The following is a 22,260-nucleotide window of genomic DNA, read 5'->3' as shown; positions in this document are numbered from 1 at the left end:
CAGGCACAGCTACCCTGGTCAAAGCACCTGGAGCACAGCATCCCTCCTCCGGACACCCCAAGCCTTAGCTCTGGCTGCTGTTGCATGCCCCCATCCCTCAAGTCTCCCTCCTTTCCCACCTCACACCTCCTCTTTCCTCCTGCAACCTTCCTTGAAAACAAACCACCCCCCAAACCCACATTTTTTTCCAAGCAGCCCTCCCACTTCTGTTTGCCTCATCTCTCCCTCATTATCTCGGGTCTTGCTTTTGTTTGTCTTGGCTATTTTGGGCTGGAGGCTCTTTGGGGAAGGGAATACAGTTAAGGCATCGGCTGCTCACCATGTGAAGTGTATGATTCCTTCCAGCTGAGCAAAGCTGAATTGATAAATGAGGCATAGCTGGCTGAGAAGTCCCTAACTTGATGTGGACCCCTGGTTAGCTGAATTAAAAAGTATAATTCATCAAGAACATACCTTTCTGTCTGGGCAATAAACAAACAAATAAATAAATCTTATTTTACAAAGCACAGGTAATAGTTTAACACTGAAGTTACAAAGGAAAACTAAATACAGGTGTTCTGAAGTATTGCACAGGGCAGCTACAGCATGACTTATTCATACTCAATGGCTCTGAGCATCTTCTGCAGTAATGTTATTCACGAAGGTCCACAAACACTTACTATGTTATTTATAACAAATTATACATAGTTAGTTGCAATGCAGTAGTTTAAATGCATTCATTAAAAAAAGATTAAATTGTGTCAAGTGTTGAGCAAGAAGCATCTGTGTTGTCCACTGGCCTTTCAGCTCTGATAAATCCATTCCAGATATTTTTACCACATTGCTTCTTGAGACTGTAAGTATGTCACCAAATGCTCAGTTCTTGTATTAGATAGATCTGACATAGAAAGGGTTAAGAGGGAAATGTTTCAGGAGGTGTGAAGCATTCCTCTCCGCTGTGCTGTAGCACTCTAATGGTGCTGGCAGCAGGACGAGGATTCTATTTTTAATACCTGCATCCCAAACTTCCACACCTGGCAGAAGCCTGGAAAAATCTGAGCTGTTTTCTAATTTGAGACTCTATTGTTATCATCTTTCAACCTGTTTAGTTATATGTTTGTATCATTGTCTAACAGCTCCCGTTGTAAATGCGTGAAACTGATTTCAAATGAACTAAGGCAAAAGTAGGATATTTTTCTGTGTGTTTAACATCATTTTTCAGCTATGCTGATAAATGAGATGTTAATATCTAGCATGTGAAATATAAAAAAGAGTCTATTACTTAATACTTGCTCTTGAATCCCAAAAGTGATGTGAAAATTCAGAGAAATATGAAACCCAAGTATTTTAAGGCAATATATCTCATTTGCACTCTATGTAAGAGAGCTCTTGTGATGAGAACCAATCACTTCTACCAAGATTCTCTTCCTCATTCTTTGCTTAAAATCCTATCATCTGCTGCACTGAAATATTTGTCACACAAGGTTAATGGCTTTTCCTTCCTTTACACGAGGGAAAGGAATATGTTGAATATCTAAGCTCCGTTCATGTAGATGGAAGAAAGAAACAGAGCAGTCTCTCCCTGCAGCCACCAAAGCCTTTAGCTTGCACTGTGAAAGATCAGAAGTCCTTAAAACTATTTGAGATCTTAGTAACAGCATTCATATTCTCTCTGCTCCCATTTTTAGTTGCCCATCTCTCTGCAGGTGCCTCATTCTGCAGCTGAGGGCAAAAGTAAGTGATTTTTTTTTTTTATATGTGACCTCTCTTTGCTCACTTCCTTTAAATACAGAGGCAATAAGTGAGGCTTTCCAAGCTCAGCAGGGTCAGTGCATCATCTTTCCTCCATGAAATTACAAGCTGTGGTCAGGGCAAAGGTTGTGAGCTCTCCAAGAATGACGCCAGACCAAGAGTGATGCTGGGCCACGTATGTTGACAATTCTATAGAGTTGTAACTGGTTGCATCACATCTGCCTGGGCCATCTGAACTTGGATACTCTAATACTTCGTACATTCTGTTACACCTGTACATTAACCATGAAAATCCAGTGCTGGTCAATATTTACTTGGCTCACATATTAACTACTGCACCAGGCAGAGAGCAGTGGAGAGCCAAGCCCAAGATAAGCATTGAAATCCGCAGGGAATGTCTTTGTTAGTAGTTCCTACTTCAGAGTCAGGAGTAAAACAGCAGTCAAAAAGCAATCTGAAAAATTTAATTGTTTTATAAAATAAGATTATGAAACTCTATGTAAAAATCCAGCTTCTTAAATATGATACATTCACTTCCTCACAGAATATTTAAATATTCAGGTCACTTACATTTTCACCACATTTGAGATAAAATCATTGGATAAATTAAAACATCCCTACCCAAAGATAACACAAGTTATACAAATACAACTAAGTAATAATACTTCTTTAAATACCAAATGTAAAGAAATAAAGATTTTTTTTTTAAGAGCATGCTACAAAATTTTGCCAGAAAAATATATGGGATCATTTTTGTTTAACTAGAAAATATACAGTGTGCTTTTCATTTCTCTCCCCCAAATTCAGTCTCATACAATTTCCATTTAACTTAATAAATATGTACAACAAAACTGTTTATATCTCAAAGAATATAAATAGCAAATACTGCATTAGAGCCTGGTCCAGCATTCTTTTCTCCTCTAGTGACTACAGTGGGACTTTTCAACTCTGGATGTGCGAAAATGCAGAACCAGGCTCTTAGTGTTATCAACAGGTTAATAGCTTTTACAAAAGTGATTAAGAACAACAACAACAACAACAAAAACCAACCAAGAGAACAAACAAATAACACAATAAAAAACCTCCAAGAACACTGCAGAAGACTTAGAGCTATTCCAGTCTGGCATTTCTATAAATAGAAAGAGATAATGTAGGGAAACAACGTTCCAGTTTAATTACTGCTGGCAGTAATTAGGGAAAAAGTGTCAGTGGAGAACAAAAAATAACTGGAATTAGACACATCTTACTTTCACTGATTTAAGTTGATCCCCTACCATTTCTAAAAAGAGTTTCTGGTATAATCTATACATTGTAAATCTGTGAAGAAACTTAATGACTTTCTTCAGACTTTGGATGATTCTTTTTGGGAAGTGGTACGTTTTCAAGTGCTTCATTCCATACGTTAAACCTTTAATGGTGTCCTGGTCTCCATTCTTTATTCTCCACAGATTGAGGAGCTTCAGAACTTGCTCTGCACGCTGGCACAATTTCATTGTGCGCTCGATATCTTCTTTTCCCACTTTCTTGCCTGGCAGACTTGCCATCAGTGTGTTGAGATGTTCAAAGGTGAGATTTGGTTGGCCAAGATGCTTTAAGACAGTATTTTCACAAAGATCAATGTCTGTAGAAAGCAAAAAGAGAAGAGACATAAGTACAATTTGGATGGGGCCCTGGGCAGCCTGGTCTAGTATTAAATGTGGAGGTTGGCGGCCCTGCCTGCTGCAGGGGGATTGGAGTTTGGTGGAAGGGACCTTGAGTTCCCTTCCAACCCAAGCCATTCTGTGATTCTATGATTCTACAATGCATGAAAACTTTACAATGACCTGCAAAAAAGCTTCCAAAATAACACGGTGAATATTTTTTCTCAATTTGTTTGTTTTTGTGTTTTGTTTGTTTTTGGTTTTTTGTTTTTTTAAATATATTTCAAGTAGTTCTTACAGCAATACTGGCTTTTCAAAGCTCCAATACTGAAAAGAACTTAAGAATTTCATTAACTTTGCAAGTACAAACAGTCCCAAATTACACACTAGCAAGTCTTTGTTATATAGCAAGTTACTAGCAAGTATTTATTTCCATAAGCCTGTTTCATTTATCTTGTACAGTGTTCTGTGTACATGGTAGGACTTCTAATATTTGGTTCCAGTGAATAAAAAATTTATTCTTCCTCAGAAATATTTAGGCAAGCTTTGCTAAAATAGTCATTTTAGGTTTTGAAGTGTTCTAGACACTGTACAATCTGACATCGCCATAAATATTTAAAAGGAGAGGCAAAAACATTTCTGTAACATTTTTCTATCATCTATTCCCAGTAGACAAAAGGTCATTCAAATGTGGTGGTTGTTGATGGTGGCTTACATGAAAAGAGTTAGCCTGACTTTCATACAACCCCCATGTTAACATTGTGGTACTGCTTCAACTTTGACACCTGTCTTGGCAGATTCAGCACAAACAAAGCAGTCAGTTGGCATGACAAATAGGTCCCGGAAGGGAAAAAGAAGAGAAAGCATGTCTGTATGTTCTTTATTCCCAAGTGTTCCTATTCTGTGTATAGATGTCCTGGTTCAAGCTGTCACTCTCCATTTCATAATAAAACCAAACTGCACTCTCAGCTGTACACATCCTACTCCAACCACTGCTCAAATGTAACAGTGGGAAATGCTTTCCCCCTATCTAATAAAAATTCTTCATATGCTGTACAGCCTCAAATGAGAATATGGGCCATGACACCACATGTACTCCCAAGGGCCTACGCATCTGTGAAGAAGTCAGTCCTCTGAGCTGATCAGGAAGGTTCCCTTCCTGCTTCCCCTCAGCTCCACTGTGCTTACTGCATCAATAAATTTCTGCTAAGCCCTGAGGGGCCTCCTCAGAGCATAACACATCACCAGGAGGGATTCGATCCCAAGCAATTTTTAAAATGCCAATAAGGTTTCTCACAGTATAAGTGCTAACAATATCAGGTACCTTGAATAATCTTTTTGACTGTATCCTGCTCCTTGTTTTGATGCTTCCATAATTTCAAAAGCTGGAAGGTCTGCTCTTGTGAACTGTGCCTTTGTTTAATCCGTTCGATATTTTCTGTGCTGATCTTTGTGCCAGGCAAACTGTCTGCGAGGGTGTTCAGCCAGTTGGGTGTGAAATGAGTAGGAACAGCAAACCTAAACATAGCCTCTTCACACAGGGTTACATCTGAAACAAAAAGAAAGAGCAAAATAGAATCACAGAATTGTTTGAGTTGGAAGGGACCCTTAAAGGTCATCTAGTCCAACTTGACTGCAATGAACAGGAACAACTACGGCTAGATCAGGGTGCTCAGAGTAAAATGACATGTTCGTCAGTGTCAGCTCTGTTGCCCTGCATGTCTTTGGACTACACAGAATGCAGCAAGGTTAATAAGGAAAAACAGATACAAATCACTGAAACTAGGAAGTGGTCTTTAGTGTTGTTGCTCTCTGAGCTTGAGTTCTGTGTAGAATGGCCTAAAAGAATTAAGACTCCAGCCACTACCATATCAGGCAAATGGCTAGTTATTTTTATCATAAATGCTGATATATTCGTATTGATGACAGTCAAATGTGTATTCAGAGTTTGTTTAATATGATACACACCTATTCCACATTTCTGAGGTGACGTATCTGCATTTTCCTGACAGATGTTGTCACGAACTGCATTTCCTTTTAATGCTGTTTTGAAACCCAGAGCACTGCAGTTTGTGTGCTTCTGACAGACTGCTTTGGACGATGTTTCATTGGAGAAAAATCCCTCTGGGCATCTTTTACAAACAGTGTCACTCTCAGGAGTACCTGTGGAAACAAGAAAACAATGCACTCAATTACATGCGAGCTCAAGCAGTAAAAAACAAAAACAAAAACAAAAACATGTTCTTTCTAAATTTGTGGTCACTTCTGCTTTTCTTGTTGCTGTGAAGGAATCATATCATGGGAAACAAACGAACAAACAAACAAACACAACAACACTTTATGTTTCAAAAATAAGTAATTTTCAGACAATGATGTTCCCGCTGGAGTAACAGAATAAATAGAACTCGTAGACATACTTGTTATCAACTCCTGTAAGGATCTTTAAGTCACTAATTACTTGAATCTATTCAGATATTATCTGATGTCTGACCTTCATCTTTCATCCCTACTAATACCATGTAAAATAATTGCACAAGACACTCTGATAAACTGTACTCTGTAATATCTGCAGAGAACCTTACACAAATGGATTACTTCTGCTCATGCCAAAAATAACTCAACTACATAACAACCAAAGACCCTCTGATAATAATTGGCACTTCTGAAGCATAAAATTATACAGGGAAACATAATTCCACCAACATTTTGATTTTTTTCTTTGGCTTCAATAAAATATTCAAAGTCCCATCCAATATATGAAAAATGCTTAATATACATATATATTTATTTACATGGTGCTTTAGAAGACATAGCTATACCCTCAGCAAATTTGCTGGTGACACCATGCTGAGTGGTGCAGTTGATATGACTGAAGGAAAGGATGCCATCTAGAGAAGCTCAAAAAGCAGACCTAATGAGGTTCAAAATGGCCAAGTGCAAGATGCCGCACTTTGAGTCAGGGATATATGTACAGACTGGGTGTAAAGTCCTGGTGCGTGAAAAACTGAACATGGGCCAGCAGTGCGTGCTTGCAGTCCCAGGAGGCCAACAGTGTCCCGGGTTGCATCTGAAGAATGGTGACAGCAGGCACAGGGATTGTCCCCCTCTGCTCTGATCTCATGGAGCCCCATCTGGAGTGTACCATCCCTTGAGGAATTCAAAGTGAAGTTAGACAGGGCCCTAGGCAGCTTGAGCTGACTCAAATCCTGAACTGGGTGGGCTTAGTATCCCTTCTAGCCCAAGCCATTCATATATATATCAGTATATGATAAAAGAAGAATATTTCATCACTTTGATGCAGAAGAAAAGAAATTAATGCATGTATTTTGAAACAAAAATTTCAGTCTAGTATCACTGAAAATAATAGCACAAATAATTGCTTTATATTCACTCAATTCACAGTTATTTAGACACAAGCAAGTGCATAAGCTCTACTACATAACACTGCATTACTTAACATAAACTTAAAATTATTTGCAAATAATTAGAAACCTTATTTGAATATGAAAGTGCCTCCATCTAGTGTATCTTGGTAGTATTTACGTGTGGATGTTTATTACAGAACTAGTTGTGAAGTAAATTTTAGTTATTTGAGATATTTCCTCAGAGAAGAATCATGAGTTTTCAGCTAGCAATGAAATAAAGAATAATATTTGCATACATCTGATCTGATATAGACCTGTTGGAGTGCGTTCAGAGGAGGGTGGCAAAAATGGTCCAAAGAATGGAACACCTCTCCTCCAAGGACAGGCTGAGAGAGCTGGGGCTGTTCAGCTTGGAGGAGAGAAGGCTGTGAGGTGACCCGAGAGCAGCCTCTTGGTATCTAGAGGAGATCTACAGGAAAGAAGGGGACAGACTCTTTATCGTGGTCTGCTCTGATAGAACAAAGAGAAATGTCTTCAAGCTTAAAGAGGGTAGATTTAGATTTAGGTTAGATATAAATTAGGAGTCTTTTACAGTGAGGGTGGTGAGGCACTGATACAAGTTGCCCATCCCTGGAGACTTTTAAGGAGAGGTTGGACCAGGCCCTGGGCTATCTGATCTAGCTGTGCATATCCCTGTTCATTGCAGTGGAGCTGGACTAGATGGCCTTTAAAGGTCGCTTCCAACTCTGAGGATTGTATGATTCTATGATCTAGCACTTCTTCCATCAGACACTAGGTGAAAACAAAGGGGAAAGTTTTAGCTGCTGCACACCTGGAAATCAGAGGCCCTGGATTACAGTCAATCCCCCAAACACTCCAATTTCTGCAGCCAACAGCAGAGGGGCTCAGTAAGGCTGCATGCACAGCTGCCGTGGCATTCACTTCCCCAACACCCACTGCTGGAGGCTTCAGATGATACAAAACTCAAGCCAACACCTGCACCTGAGCAAGCAGCAATTACTTTTTCTGAGAAGCCTGAACTTTTAGCAATTTTCCACCCTACAGACACTCTGTGTTTCACCAGCAAGGAAGAGGAAGAGAGGAGAGTCCCTGCAAACGGTAAGCTGGTCCGTTCAGAAGTTCCCCTGTAACCTTTTCATCAGAAGAGGGAAATAAACGGGCAATCCATTGCTGAGCACAAAGCAATCCCCCAGCCTTGCCAGCTTCTTCACTCCTTATCTGGCTGCTCTTGTTCAGGGCCCCATCACAGTTGCCCTTCTGCCTCTCCCTCCAGGGTGACTGGAATCCCCCACTCCTGCAGGAAGCGGCAGCACAGCGGGGAGATAAGAGCCTGGCAGAAGTCCTGATTCCCAGAGGATTGCTTTGGAAATCCCTGCCACACACAGGGTGGAGCAAGTGGTAGAAGTGCCACTCTGCTACACAGGAGGCTCAAATCCCAGGGGTTGGACTCGATGATCTCTAAGGTCCCTTCCAACCCTCACGAGACTATGATACTATGTTATGATGCTATGACTGCAGTCGCAAGGAACAAAGCCTTAATGCACATGCAGAAATGGAGACTAACAAAGTATCTTCCCAATGTTGCTGCTGTCAGCAGGGCAACATTCGGATTTCATTTCTAATTCGTTACGTTCTGAGCTAGGCTCTGAACCACACCATCAGCCTGTGCAGCAGTGGGAGTGTATTCTTCTGCAATCAGATTTCCTTTCATCTGAATTTACATCAGTACAAAGTTCAGCAGTATCATGTAGCAGAAAGTGGGAAGAAAATGTGGTCCATGCTTACTAAATTCCTAGCCGATGCCTCATCTCAAAACCTGACTATTGACACAGGAGGACACAATTAATTTTTATAGTGTTTTCATTCCTTGTTTGAGGTTTGCTTAGGTTTAGCTTGCTCATTCTGATGGGCTTTTAGAAGCCGACTTTCCAATAAATTACATGATTCAACAATTTATCTTATAAAGTTTGTTTCATTACAAACTGAGGGATTCTAATCTGTCCACTATGGTTTCACTGTGTTTGCAGGCTTGTCTCTTTCTTTGTCTCCTGGGTGGGCTTTCTGAAAGTTTTGTGTTCCCTTTTGACTTGCTGATGAAGTGCAATGGAACTTCATTAACCCAGGCCATGAGATGTAAGGATCTAGGGTTGTAATATGGAAATGTGGTCGCTGCAAGTGGAACTACATAGAAATGCCTAACGGTGGCAAAAGCAGATGTGGGATGAAGGTAGAGAGCTCAGCCAATTACTCAGGGAACAGTGATCAGTAACACTGCTCCTTACATCACACTTGTTCTCTAGTGTAATGTTCATAACTAGAGAGGACTCCTGAGCTATCATTCAGCATGTCTCTAATTTACAGCCAGTCCCTGTGTTTCTCACTTTGTATACATAACAACTAGGGCAGTCACTCTGTAGTGCTGGAGACTGGCTGCCTACAGGATTTTATAGGAGATGCTTTGATTTTTCCTTATTACCTTCCTCAGTGCTCATCTCTGGGCAGTTACCAGTCTCCAGTACAATGACAGTATACAACTCTTTCGGGCTGTATTAAATATTGGAGCTAAGGTGGGCCGTGACACTTGCCAAATGATAAATAATGTATTTTGTTTAGAGAGAAGAGCTTATTACTGGTTTAACAATTCATGCTGTCTCAAATGAAGACTACACTGGAAAGCGCTGCTTCACCCTCTATCCTCACCAGACATACCGTATGGTGCCAGTCTGCTTGACAAAAAAAAGGTTGTTTGTATGATAATTGTAACAGTTTCCCTAAGAGTTCCACTTAGGATGCTGGTAATTAATTATTATCATATATTGCTGTGCTGCTAGAGCTATATTAATATTGTTATAATTATACAGTTGGTGTCAAACACTTAGCGGTCCTGGCGTTTGTTAAGATACGCAGTTGCTTGAAACAGCAAATTTCACAATGGAAAACATTATTATTTATCACACACACAAATACTACATTACAGATAATGTTCCTTTAAAAGAGGCAATCCATCATGTTTCTCATTAGAGTGCAATTTGCTACATTTGCTGCTGCCATTAAGTTAGAGAAGCGGGGTATTCCACTGAGAAACATTCCTTTGGCTACAGTTCAAATGAGGCAGCCTAGGAGAGGGTTCAATTGCCTTTACAATTTACTGTCCTGTAACTTCATCTGGACAAGCTTGTTTCCTAATCCTGTAGGCACCATGAGCTCCAACGTACCACAGAGCACTAATTAACTCCATGCTTCCTGACAAGTAGCACGTACCTGGCTGTGCAACGCCAAACCCAGGAGGGCATTCCGTGTGCTTCAAGCAAAACTCCAGCTCCAAGTAGCGACCTTCAACGCACTCGCAGACACGGTCCTGTGTGCTTGTGCACTCCTGCTTGACGTACTGCAGCTCTTTGCAAACAGCACTGCAGTACTGGCACTCGTCGTTGCTGTTCCAGTCTTCGGCATAGTACTGATCTGGGCATGGGGCACACACCGTTTGGCTGTCAGCTGTACAGTGCTCCTTTACATAGCTCCCAGGAGGGCACTGGTTGCACATCACCTGACGAGATGTCCCTGGGTCATAATGGAGATACTTGGGGGGAGAGATGTCCTGGATGCTCCACTTGACAGAGATGTCCAAGAGCTAGCCACAGGAAAAGAAAACATTGCTTGCTTCAGTTCAGTGAGCACCACAGCCACATACAAACTTTCACTTTGATGAGTTCATGAGCCTAACTATAACACTATCTTCAAAAATACATTTGTGTTAAACCAGCTTCTGGTCTCTCCCACATCTGTTTTAGAATGGGAAAAATTTAAGATCTTACTGAGCCATTCCTCTCTCACTTGTATCCTTTTAATATCACTGGGTAATGACCTTTTGCCTCTTGGCACCTGCAGACCTGGCCTGTCAGCTCCATTAGCACCATATTCCATGCACAGCAAGGTGGGGATTATGCATTCTGGTGTTCTTGAGTATCAGTCACTCCAAAGACAAAAGAAATAGCAAGTATCTGAGCAAACAAATCTGACACATACTGCACCAGTAGCACAAATACCTTTAAAAGGTGGTACCTCGCTAGAACAATGTAAGTGACTTTATTTGCCTTCCATTTAATCTTGAACTGAAATGTAGCAGCTCTGGGGGCACAACATGGCAGTCCCTGTCAGTAGGTTGAGGTAGCTTCAGACAAAGGCTTTAGAATCATGTTAGCTCTGAATGAAACTAGCTCTGAATTAAAAATCTTTCCTAGGTATCTTCATATTAAAGATCCAGCTTTGATGGTCTTTACTGCAATTTTTGGCCTAGTGAGTTAGCATAGAGTCGCAAATTCAATTTCAAGAATGTATTTTCCTCTTTTCCAATGCAGAATCCTCAAAGTGTACGTGGAATTGACTCTTTGTATTCATTGGGATTCTAAATTTCCTAAAGGGGTTTCAAGTAAGGCCCTCATTTCTGCCACAGAACAGCACTTCTTAACACAACATTCTTATCAAGGCTGGAAAGGACAATGACTTGCACTAACAAGAGTCACTGAATTTGCACCAAGAAACACTAGGGGCCTAAACTAGGAATTTAAAATATTTTTAACTGCATTCTTGTGCTGTCTTTGAATCCACTTGTTACACAGCTGTACCTAGATGGGCTAAACAATGAAATGTGCATAGCATGGATTTTCTCCATCGCCTCTGGCCACTCTTAACTAAGCCCCGTAACTTATCTCTTCTGTTTGTTGGTTTTTCCTTTACACTTGTAGAATACACTTTTCTTCTGGCACTTTCAGTGTAGAGCCTTTTTCATTGTAAGAAATTCCTTACTGCTCATTGAAGTTTACTGATTACCTATAGCTCATTTTTCTTAAATGACTAGATCTGTTTCATGCAATCTGTTTAACAAGAGGGTGCAGCACATTTTTTGAATGTGAATGGCTTTCCATCTATGAAAAATGCACCCACCCTTGGTAAATCTGCGTCTATTACGCTAGTAATAAGGAAGTCTTGATAAACACATCAATTGTTGATGCGAATAGCCAGTTTTAATTCAATGGCTATTATTCTGCAGTAGATACTACATCCCAGAGTCCAAGGCACTCCATTTGCAGAGCACAACTGTCTGCAATACGATGCACCACAAAGACAAGAGTAAACCCATATTTTGTGCAGATATGCATGGAAAGCCAAGACAGTACCAAACACAGATGAAGATCTGACACTGTGAAAATGATCAGAGACTGCAAGCAGAAAAGCAAGTCATGCCTCTTCTGCTTTTGCTCACACATTTTCAGGCATTGAGTGGTTAGATGGACCATTTCAATGCCGATCAACTGCCTCTGTAACAGGCAGGAGTAGGAATGACAATGTCTATTTTTCTTACTTGGCAGTTTACATTGGAAATCATAGGTAAGAGGCAAGTGAGAGGATTAGCTACAGAGGACACTTTCTAGGTTAAAATAATTCAATTTCATTACTCAAGATGTAAGAGCGTGGCATTTTTGGGGGGAAAATGGTGGTACTCCCTTCCTGAAGAGCCCACTGCCATGTGAAGCAAGTCAATTCAACACAGCTGCAAAGAAGAATTGATTCAAGTTTTCATTATAGTATACAGATAAGTTACTAAATTATTTCGCTTTAAAGGTCCAGACTGAGAGGAACAAAAACATACATGAACAATGTGTAAGACTTTGCTAACCTTTAATGCTGGAAGTGCAAATAGCTGCCAAGCTAAATACTATTAATCTAAATGAGTGTAACAAATAAACATGCTAATAGGATTAATATGTCAGTGTCACCAAGATTATCAGTCTTTGCATTTCATTTTTTTTCTTTGCATTTTTAATAGAAAAGCACATTGCACTTGTCTTTCCAGAAACACAAATTATATAGCTGCAATAATCTGCCAATCACAGGCTGAACCACATGAATGCAGAAACTCTTTTATTTCATAAATAATTTTGGCTGAAGATCTTTCAGTCAAACCAAAGCTATAAATGCAATTAGTATCTCAGTATTTTACCAAGACATCTCATACATCAATTTCAACAGAGAGCTGTATTACACACCACTGCTATCATTTGATGTTTGCAATCACATCTGTATAACCCATGTATGTCATTGCCACAAGACACAGAAAGCAGCTGGGTGCAAAATTCAGCAGGACAGAGTAAAAGAGGAACATTCAAATAAACACAAACATCACCTCTTAATCAAGAAATCCCAAACCACAAATTGCATGAGTCTCAAAGACTGTTTTGGAAAAATATCACTGTATTTCCATCTTTCTCTTGCTTCTCCTCCATGTATCAACCCTTATATAGGCAGAATATGGGGCATTTTAGGGATTTTTCTTGGATTATTTTTTTCTCAGACCCAGCACATCCATTTGTATGTTACTAAGTGCATCCTGAGACTCCAATCCAAAATATCATCCTCCCTCATAGAACTGCTATAGATCCATTGGAAAAGCTTAGATAATAGAAGATTGTCTTCTATTCAGACAGAGAGCAGAGAGCAGCTAACATGTGACTATTATGGGTTTCAATATACAGCCTGAAAATCAGAAGTTATCTTTGAACCTAAACCAAGCACCAAAATGAAGGCAAACTATTTCTCAGAAGTTTTGCAAAAAGGCAGGGAAGGTGGTGGAAGGTAATTAAGTAGGATTTTTTACAGTTGTACTGCAGTGGCATGGCACAAACAGAACAAAAAGCTTCCTGTCCCTCAGCTCACAGAATACGTCAGAGGGGAACTTAGCTAAATGATCCAGTCCCCTAGTGTAAGACATGCTAAAGAACATCCCCCCAGTTGTGCTTGCATTAACAAGCTGAGTCACCTGTTATAGCAGATTTGTGGTGCAGAACAGATGGTGCTGAACACCTGACATCCACATGAAGCATGATTCAGTGGGGGTTGTTTGGGACTAACTTTAGGTTGCTACCATGCAGTTACAGTGCATCTGGTGTGTCTCCAGAGTCCATCTCTCTGAATTTACTTTCATCAATCCAGGTTATTTTTGTAAATCCACCTTGTGCACTCTAAGTCTGCTGTGCTGTGCAAACTAAAATACAGCAAATAAGGATGATCAGGAGAGGCCATTCAGACACATGTTCCTGGAGCAATTTAAAATGCTAATGAAATGTATTTATGTCATTCCTGCAGTTTCTCCTCCTAAGCCATGCTAAGACCAAGTCCTCAGTCATGTAAAGCCTCTGATTGAACTAGACGTTCATACATAAATGCACACATAAGCATTAAACTCCCGAATCTCTGCTGTAAAGAAACAGCACTGCTGGAGCACGTGTAAATGTGGTGATCAGAACTGTTAATCTTCCCAAGAGCTGCAATGAAAGCAAGATTTCTCCTAAAATCATGCTGTCGCTGACCTGTTTGCACTAGTTGGAGAAAAAGGCATGTTCCAGCTTGAAAGAAGTGAGAAACTGGAAGTCTGGCCTCAGTTTACCTTTTAAACTCTTAAGAAACTGAAGCTGGAGTCCATCAAAGTTGTACATGGCTAGAATTATGGATTTGTCATTCAATACATTGCATAAAATTCTGTTTGTTCTTGTTTAGGAGAGGCTAATGTAGATAAGAAGAAATGTCGGAAGAGATGAAATGGAGAGTGTTGCCATTAAGAAGTTAACTCTTAGCTTGACAAGTTAAAACGGTACCTATAGATTCAGTACAGACAGTGAACACAGGGCAAGAGAAGGATTTTCTCAGTTAAAGGATAATGTTGGCAAATGAAAAGGGGATTCTCTTGTCAGAGGAAGTCCAGGAACAGCCTTTTACCAAGAAGCAGGTGCAAGAAACCCAAGTAGTTTAAGTATAGCTCTTGATGCATTTCTGAAAGCTACTCGGTTTCCTGAAAGAGCTGAGGGATGGATGTAACAGACATAGGCAGTCTCTTTCAATTCTAAAACATAAGCATATCCTTTCTATCCCAACATTCAATACCTTTTTCATCTGAACAAATTAACTGTTAGACTGATTCAGAACGTCCTGGATTGCAAAGGATTTTCCTGTGCTGGAGAAACGCGAGGTTCAGTTTAAGAAAACAGTCCCCAGTTTTTTCATTTTGTTCTGCGAGTACAAAGTGCAAACAGTAATAAATTATTGCTAAAACAACAGAAAAAAATATCTAGTATCATTGACTACATCTATCAACCTATTGGGAGAAGATCATTTCAGCTGGGCACCACGAGCCCAATTCTGAAAGGCCTGAAAAACCCAGTCCTCCATCAATCATCTCCATAAGGCAAATCTTGAGCACCTCTTAGGATGGCCATCTTCATGTGAGCAGCTGGGATGAAATGTAAATACCAAAACACAATCCTGATTAAATCAGTGTCATGCAAGTACATGCTGAGACAACTGAAGGCAGGACTTGCTGATAACTAACTTGGAGTCTTTAGCTTAGAGGATGATATCAAAATTGGACTAATGTTTTAAAACATTCTAATAGCTCTGGGTTTATGTATTGGTACTTAATAATAATGTTTTAGCCAAAATGAGTTACTCAAGGCTAAACAATATTTCTTTCATTCTGTCAGTCCATACATCAGGCCTAAAGCAATATTTTTCCATACTATCTTTAGTCAGCATACACAAAACAGTCAATGCTTACATAAAAGGCCTGTGCGGTCCATTTACTTGGGCCCTTGGAAGAGGCTTTTGAAAGAGAACTATTGCTATTGTAAAAGGGCGTGAAAACAGTACACACCCTTTTCTTTCATCTTTAAATGTAAGGCAAAGAGCTGCTTGTCTTTTCTTGTTGAATTAAAATGAACTGGATGGAAGACAAAGCCCATAAAGCAATAATCTTCTGAGCATCATCCCCTTAAATCACTGCTTTGTGAAGGAAAAGAAAGTGGTTTTTCAACATATGAAAATATTATTATATAGCTTGGTGTTGTGGTTTGGGGTTGTAGACCAAAGGAGAATGTTTAATTTTCTGAGAAAGATAAATCTGTTTCTGTTTTGCATTCCACAAGGATTCTGAAACATACTTTCCAGCTTGATAAATAATTGTTCAAGGCATTTGTCAGACTGCTCCTAGTGTTTGCACTGGGTTGAAAGTAAAACCTCACAGCTCTCCTACTTTGTTCTTTACACAAGGTATTGGCACAAAGCGAGGGCAGGAGGCCCTCCATCCTTGCATGGACCCCAGGGAAATCCTACTGACAAAATATGTCATCGAATGGCATTAAAGAGGTTCATCTAACCAGTAACTTATAGAATTATAGGATCATTAAGACTGGAAAAGACCTCTGTAGATCCAGTAGAAGACACTTTGTGTTGGGTCTGATCCATGGCCATCTACTGCAAATAGCCACTGTAATTTTTATTTATTTATTTTTCTTCTAGGGAAAAAAGAGCCTGCTGGGAGATATTTCATCCTCATCACCCCTCTGTTTTGGGTGGGGACCATGCAACCACTAAGTGTAAATTACTTGGGGTGACAGATACGTATAACTGTTTAGCTCATAGTGAGCAGACTCTCTTAGCACAGCCCAGGGGAAATATTTTTCCATCAGAGAACAGTTTAGCACCAGGTACACAACAATAGCTAAAAGAGAGTTATTTTTGCTGGTTTCAGATCTGCTTATAAAGCTGTTCCACCGTTCTGCCAGCTGTTTCAAAACAATCTGTTCACTTTGCATGTTCCAGGACCTACTTTTGAATAGAAAATGATTTGCAGATTGGTGGCCACTGTTTTATTTAAGAAATACTAGTGACTCTTTTGAGCCATCTGTATTAAAAACTGTGGATATCAACCACTGTATTCATTTCTTTCTCTCATCTGGGAACGTTAGCAGTGACACACAGTTAGTTGTCACTCACAGAGCAATTTTTGGGTCTAAATAATTGTTTCATTTAGAAAACAGTTTTCATCGGAAAATGACATTCAACTGAACTGTGTGACTTCACTTATGAGTGCTGCACTTCCCCTGAAGATTGTGTTGGGAGAAAGTAGGAGAGACCAACCAGCTACTCACCGAAATATCTATCCTAATTTTGAACATAATTCATCGGAATGACATCAAGACTTGGAGCTAACCCAAACTTGAGATGATACCGACATGCCTAACAGGCTGCACTGAACAGAATTAATAGTTTCAGTTAGCTAGAAAAACACTATGTCTGATACTATGTGCAAACAGGTGTTTTTCCTTCAGGGAGACCATCAGCATAATAAATCTAGTATGAAAGTTAACTACCACAGGAGCAAAGTTAGATTAGATAAGTGTGTCTAATTTAAGTTCTGACAACTTTTAAAATTATTCTGGTAACTTTGGTGCTTTTATTTTTAACCAACACACGTGCAGGCAGACAGACAGAAAGAAAGAAGGAAAGTCAGACAGAAAGATAACTCCTACCCTCGCGGGCTGCAAAGCCACTGCTGCCTACACACAGCAAACCCAACAGGCAGGCCAGAAAAAGCATGTCACATGCACCCAGAGATCCAAAATAGAGAAAGGTCACGTTTAAGGGTCAAGATAGTTACGTGACAAGTAACAAGATCCAGCTCTGGGGAGTTTCTTTCAATTCAGCCTATTTCATAAGGCTTGTATATTTGAAAGCTGTTTTAGTGTTCCGACAAACAACACGTACATGCATGCATTACGACAGCAGGTCTCCTTGCTGAAACCTTTAGCAAAGAGGCCAAGGTTGAAAGTACATCGTGTCCAAACCATCCTTTTCAGTGATGGTGACTCCAAAACCAAAGTGTGTAAGCCAAACACACACAACTTTGAACTGCTGCTGTGCCTCCTACAAGTGTTCTTACACAGCAAGTACTCAAACTATCCTCAGAGCTACAGAACATCCGACAGCACTTAAACTTCACATTAACATGAAAGAAATTGCTTTTAAATAAAAAGGAAAAAAGAAAAGAGTTGAATGATGAAGCTCTCTGATATGCACTCCTGTCTCTGGGATACATTTCAGCTCAGAGACTCCGCTGCCAAAGGTTATGCTGAACGTCACCAAAAACTATGACTTTAAGAAAGAACATGAATAGGCACATTACATTTAAGGAGAACCAAATTGCTGATGTGAGTGCTTTATGACAACCACAGATAAGAAGCTGAAATTTCCAAACTAGATTTCTGTGCTTCCTCACAGACAAAGAAGGCACAATGTTACGCCTTAGATGAAAAAAGTTGTCCTGCATTTCAGCTTGCCAACCACAAGCATGACAGTTTTTGCTTCTCTTGCACCATTAATTACTTTGGTTTGTTTCTCAAAAAGCTCTTTCAGAAAGTCCTACAGAAAGTAATAAACATGCATTACTCATCAGATCCTGGAAATCTTGGTGCATTTATAAAGAGCTTTCAGAATAACTGGAACTCAGTTCTAATGTTCTACCACAACATTAATGTCCCTGTACCCACCAAGAGAAACGAGAAACAAGTTATTGTGCAGACGTCCTACTCTAAACAGTACTTTTAAAATGTTTTTATTTAAATGTTTTCTTATCCAAAAGTTAAGTAGTCTCCAAGCAGATGCTACACAGTATCTGGCTGCATGCAGGTTTTAATTAAACTGGCATCATATAAAATTCCACGCAGCTAAACAGATTAAATGGTCTTTTGAAAGATTTACTGCACTGCTAACATCTCTAAATTTGCAGCTGGAAGTATCTTTGTAAATCACCAAATAAACAAAAACTTACTTAATAAGGGGCTTTACCTGATTTAATAACACACTTTTTTTTTTCTCTCTTTTTTTTTTTTTTTTTCTGTAAAAGCTACAGACACAGCTCCCAATTCATCATTTTCTTACACATGAAGCTGAATTTTCTTAGCCAAAATAAGCACACAGGCTTTTTTTTCTGGAGTCCACACTGGTTTTTCAGGGAAAGAAAGCCAGCCCAGTATCTGAGACACTGCCTTGTGTCACTGTAGGAACGATTACACAGACAGGCAGGGATGGACCTGCTGTAAATCAAATATAAACGTCCCAGACTGCTGTTTCTAAAACTCATTCCTACATACAGTATTTTATATTAGTACAGCACAATGGAGCCTTGGAAAAGGTGAGAGGAAAATAAGAAAGGAGGCAAAACAAAAGTAAATCATGCCACTACCTTAAGAAAGGGATCAAAATCTCTGCTTTCTTCCTGACGCGAGACATGTCCATCTCACTCCAAACCTCATCAGGAAAGCCCAGTGTGATCAAACAAAAAGAGTTCAGCAGGAAAACGGAGAAAAGGCAAAAGAAAAACAAACAAAAAACAAAGCAAAACAACAACAAAAATGCAACAGAAAAGCTCCGTGTCTTTTCAGCCTCATCTCTGAAGCTGCAATCCATCTCAAGCCCTATCTACCTCTCTGAAGGGACTTACCACAAGCGTGCAGCACAGGAACTTGTTCATTGTGGTTGGTGGAAGAAACCTCAATGCTCTGGGAAATCAGGCAGAGCTAGCCAGCGCTCCAGCCTCCTAGCAGCCTGCTGACATCCCCCAACATTAAAGACACGCTATATATATAGTCCCGGTGTAACAGGAAGCTTTGGCTCAGCTTTGATCACTCATTCCCTACTATGACCAAACTTTTCTCTCTCTCCCCCTTTTTTTTTTTTTTTTTTTTTAAGGAACCTGTAAAATCTGATGATTTAATGGAACTCTTTGAGCGTTGTAACCACAGACTGGAAAATGCAGGAGGGAGTGTCAGGGGCTGGCCAGGGGAGGGTTTAATTGGGCTCTGTCTGTCTGTCTGTCTTCCCCCCCCCTCCTCTCCCCTACGCAGCTGGCTTGGTGGGGAGACACGCTTCCAGGACGACGTCTCAGCAGTCAGGCTTATAGGGGATATGTTTAGAAATCACTGCCAGCGGGTGAGCTGCAGGCCCCACGGCCCCACAGCCAGCCCCCACAGAGAGCCTGGAGCTCACCCAGGGCTGCCATTCCCCACCAAGCCCGCAGGCTCCTTTCTGCCTGGTTGCCCAGGGATTTCCAGGAGCGGGGCTGGCTGGGAAACAAAGGTCGGGAAAGGGGAGGTGGAGGGGAAGGATAAACCCTGTTGGTTTCCCTTCCCTGCCGACATGGGAATGCCAGCAGCAGCCCTGTTGCCCTGGCCAAGTGCCCATGCCGCCCACTGGGCAAAGGGCTCCATGCTTCTTCCTTCTTCCCCATGCCGTGAGGTGTTTTTAATCAGAAAAGAGCATTATTTTTTTTTTCCCTGAAGCAATGTAGATAAAGCACTGATGATTTTGCATCCCTTTTCCTTGGTAGGCCCTTGGGTACCAGCCTGGAGCTCTGGGGGCTCGGACCCATCGACCTTCTCTAGGCCGGTGCCCCCAGCCATGCAGCCAGGGCATGAATTTCCCCTCAGAGGTCTGAACAAAGTATTCATTTTCCTAACCTGCAGATACCCAGAAAGTGATTATCGTCCATAGACACTGTGGGATCCTGGGGTAGAGGCCAAACCTAGTCGTGCATCCAATTTTCACAGATGGTTTTCTGCCCTTTTTCGTAGGCCAGACCAAAACCTCAGTTCTCTCAAGCGTTTAAAATCTGGGGCCCACACTGCCTCTGAATTGTGCAGTTTTGCCCCTCTGAGTCACGAGGCTGTGTGGGATTGGCAAGAGGGAGGTGGAAAAAGCCTGCGCATTGTTATACAAAATCCAGCTATGCTAAGTCAGGAAGCCATAGCCTTCAAGGATCACCCAGCACATTTCTCTTTATACTGTAATGGTTTGAACACCCATCAAGCACAACCTGAGACTGAAACAGATGCTGATTATACTCGTCAACATGATAAAAATTTGAGACACTTGAATTAGTGATGAGTTCTTTCTAAGAGGCAATGTGAAAATTGACATGGAAATCCAGCTACCCGGAGGCGTATTGCTGGCATTTGTCAGGTAGCTGTTACCACTTCATTACTTGAATGGATGCTCTAACTGTTCCTGTAACCTTTTCAGAGACTTCTAGTACTTTGACATCTACTGTTAGGCATATTAGTGGACATGCTGCCTAGATAAAGAGACAGCAGTGCTGATGGTCTGGATATACCCTGACGTCTTCTTTGAGGTGTGAAGAGAAGGCCATTTTCTAAATGTCCATCACTGACCATGTGCAAGTAGCTGTACTGAGTACATTATTTTCCACACAGAGGCCAACAAAGCATTACAAAGAATGCTACACCAGCTCTATCAACAGAAGTTATTGAAGCCAAATTAATGTTGCCATCAAGAGCTGGGACACAGCAATACAGTCTTCTGACTGTCAGTACCAAGCACCAGAGTCTGACCCTGGGTGGTAGGTGATGCAAATTGCTCCCCACTCAGATACCAGAGAAGCAAAAGCAGCAAATCCATATCAAGCTCCTACTGTTAATCAAACAGTGTAAGCTAGTTTCAGTGGGCTTTGAGTCAGGCTTGTCATCTCATTGCTGGTGCCCGTCATAAATATACAGTAGCTGGATCTCTAGAGAAATAAAAATGCAGCTCATAAGCCTATGTTTCTGCCAGTTAATGTTTATAGGGAATACTGTTCATATAAGAAATTTTTAGAGATCCTTTTTTTTTTTTTTTTTTTTTTTAATGCTGTGAAACAACTGAAAAAAATTCAAAAGGCAATCAAATAGCTTAGCTTAAAGTGTGACTATCATTAAGAAGTGGCATCTTCTTCAGCAAGCCTGCTTCTTTTGTACATTTGCATTCAGAGTATGAGAATATGACAAATCTTCCTTGAACTCATCCACCTTAATGGAAGGGAGTTGAAGCGTACCTGTTTCAGTGAGGACAAGAAGTCTGATCAGATGCTAAGGAGACCATCATCGTAAAATACATGACTATGAAAGTTTCAATATTCTAATCCCACTGGGATCTGTGGAGCTGGCTGTGAATGATACAAGGGAACTATATGGCTGTACTTAGCATGTTTGATCTAAAGATCACAAATAGACAATAAATACAGAATCCCACAATGCCATTTTTAGTGTCACTTTCCAGAGAAAAACTATGCTTTAACAAGGTTTAAACTGCAGTTTGAATGTTTTCACAAGAGCTTTACAGTGTCGCCACTTTGCCTTGGGGAATTAGCTAAGATGTATTTTGCACAGAACGGAATCATAGGACGAGGCAGCAAACCCTGTAATAAACACTTGTCCATGCTACAACCAAGTTGTTCTCGGCAGGGTTTGAAAGAACCATGTTTGTGACAATATGCCATACAGCAGGGAAGGGACACAGCCTAGAATTATTCTATAAATTTAACTGGCTTTTATTATTCATTATCCATAGCATAGTTTACAAGATGTAAGAAGAAAAGGATTTTTTCTTTTGTCTGACGTGCCTAATATAGTGACTGTAGGCATTAAATCGTCTGTTCCACATCACAGGAATATGAGTAGTTTGTTTTAAATATAATTAGTTAACAGTGATTCAGAAACAGCTCCCTGGTCAGCATAAATGATTCTCTGCAACTTGTAACATACACAGAGCTGGAGAAAAATGGCTGCTATTATTGGGCAGACTAAAAGTTGCTGATACCACTCTGCTTTCAATCTGTAATG

General features: G+C 40.5%; 1 protein-coding gene across 3 annotated transcripts in view; it reads right to left on the bottom strand.

Annotated features, from left to right (window-relative positions):
* Positions 1–2,180: 2,180 nt before the first annotated feature.
* TNFRSF11B (TNF receptor superfamily member 11b) overlaps positions 2,181–22,260 on the bottom strand; it is a 66,832-nt gene continuing 46,752 nt past the window's right edge. The window contains exons 1-5 of one of the 3 annotated variants that reach the window (XM_015856235.2): positions 18,831–19,200; positions 10,019–10,388; positions 5,340–5,534; positions 4,696–4,920; positions 2,181–3,352 (exon numbers count right to left, since the gene is read on the bottom strand). In XM_015856235.2, coding sequence (XP_015711721.2) covers positions 2,964–3,352; positions 4,696–4,920; positions 5,340–5,534; positions 10,019–10,301 — 1,092 coding nt within the window. In that variant the 5' untranslated portion in view covers positions 10,302–10,388; positions 18,831–19,200 and the 3' untranslated portion in view covers positions 2,181–2,963. Of the gene's footprint in view, positions 3,353–4,695; positions 4,921–5,339; positions 5,535–10,018; positions 10,389–18,830; positions 19,201–22,260 lie in introns of those variants that run through there. The other 2 variants (XM_015856234.3, XM_032442892.2) reach the window with 2 other exon arrangements.

This window comes from Coturnix japonica, chromosome 2 (genome assembly GCF_054131305.1).
Source record: "Coturnix japonica strain WE chromosome 2, WE-NBRP24, whole genome shotgun sequence".
Lineage (NCBI taxonomy): Eukaryota > Metazoa > Chordata > Aves > Galliformes > Phasianidae > Coturnix > Coturnix japonica.
This window is presented reverse-complemented; position numbering and strand designations above follow the sequence as displayed.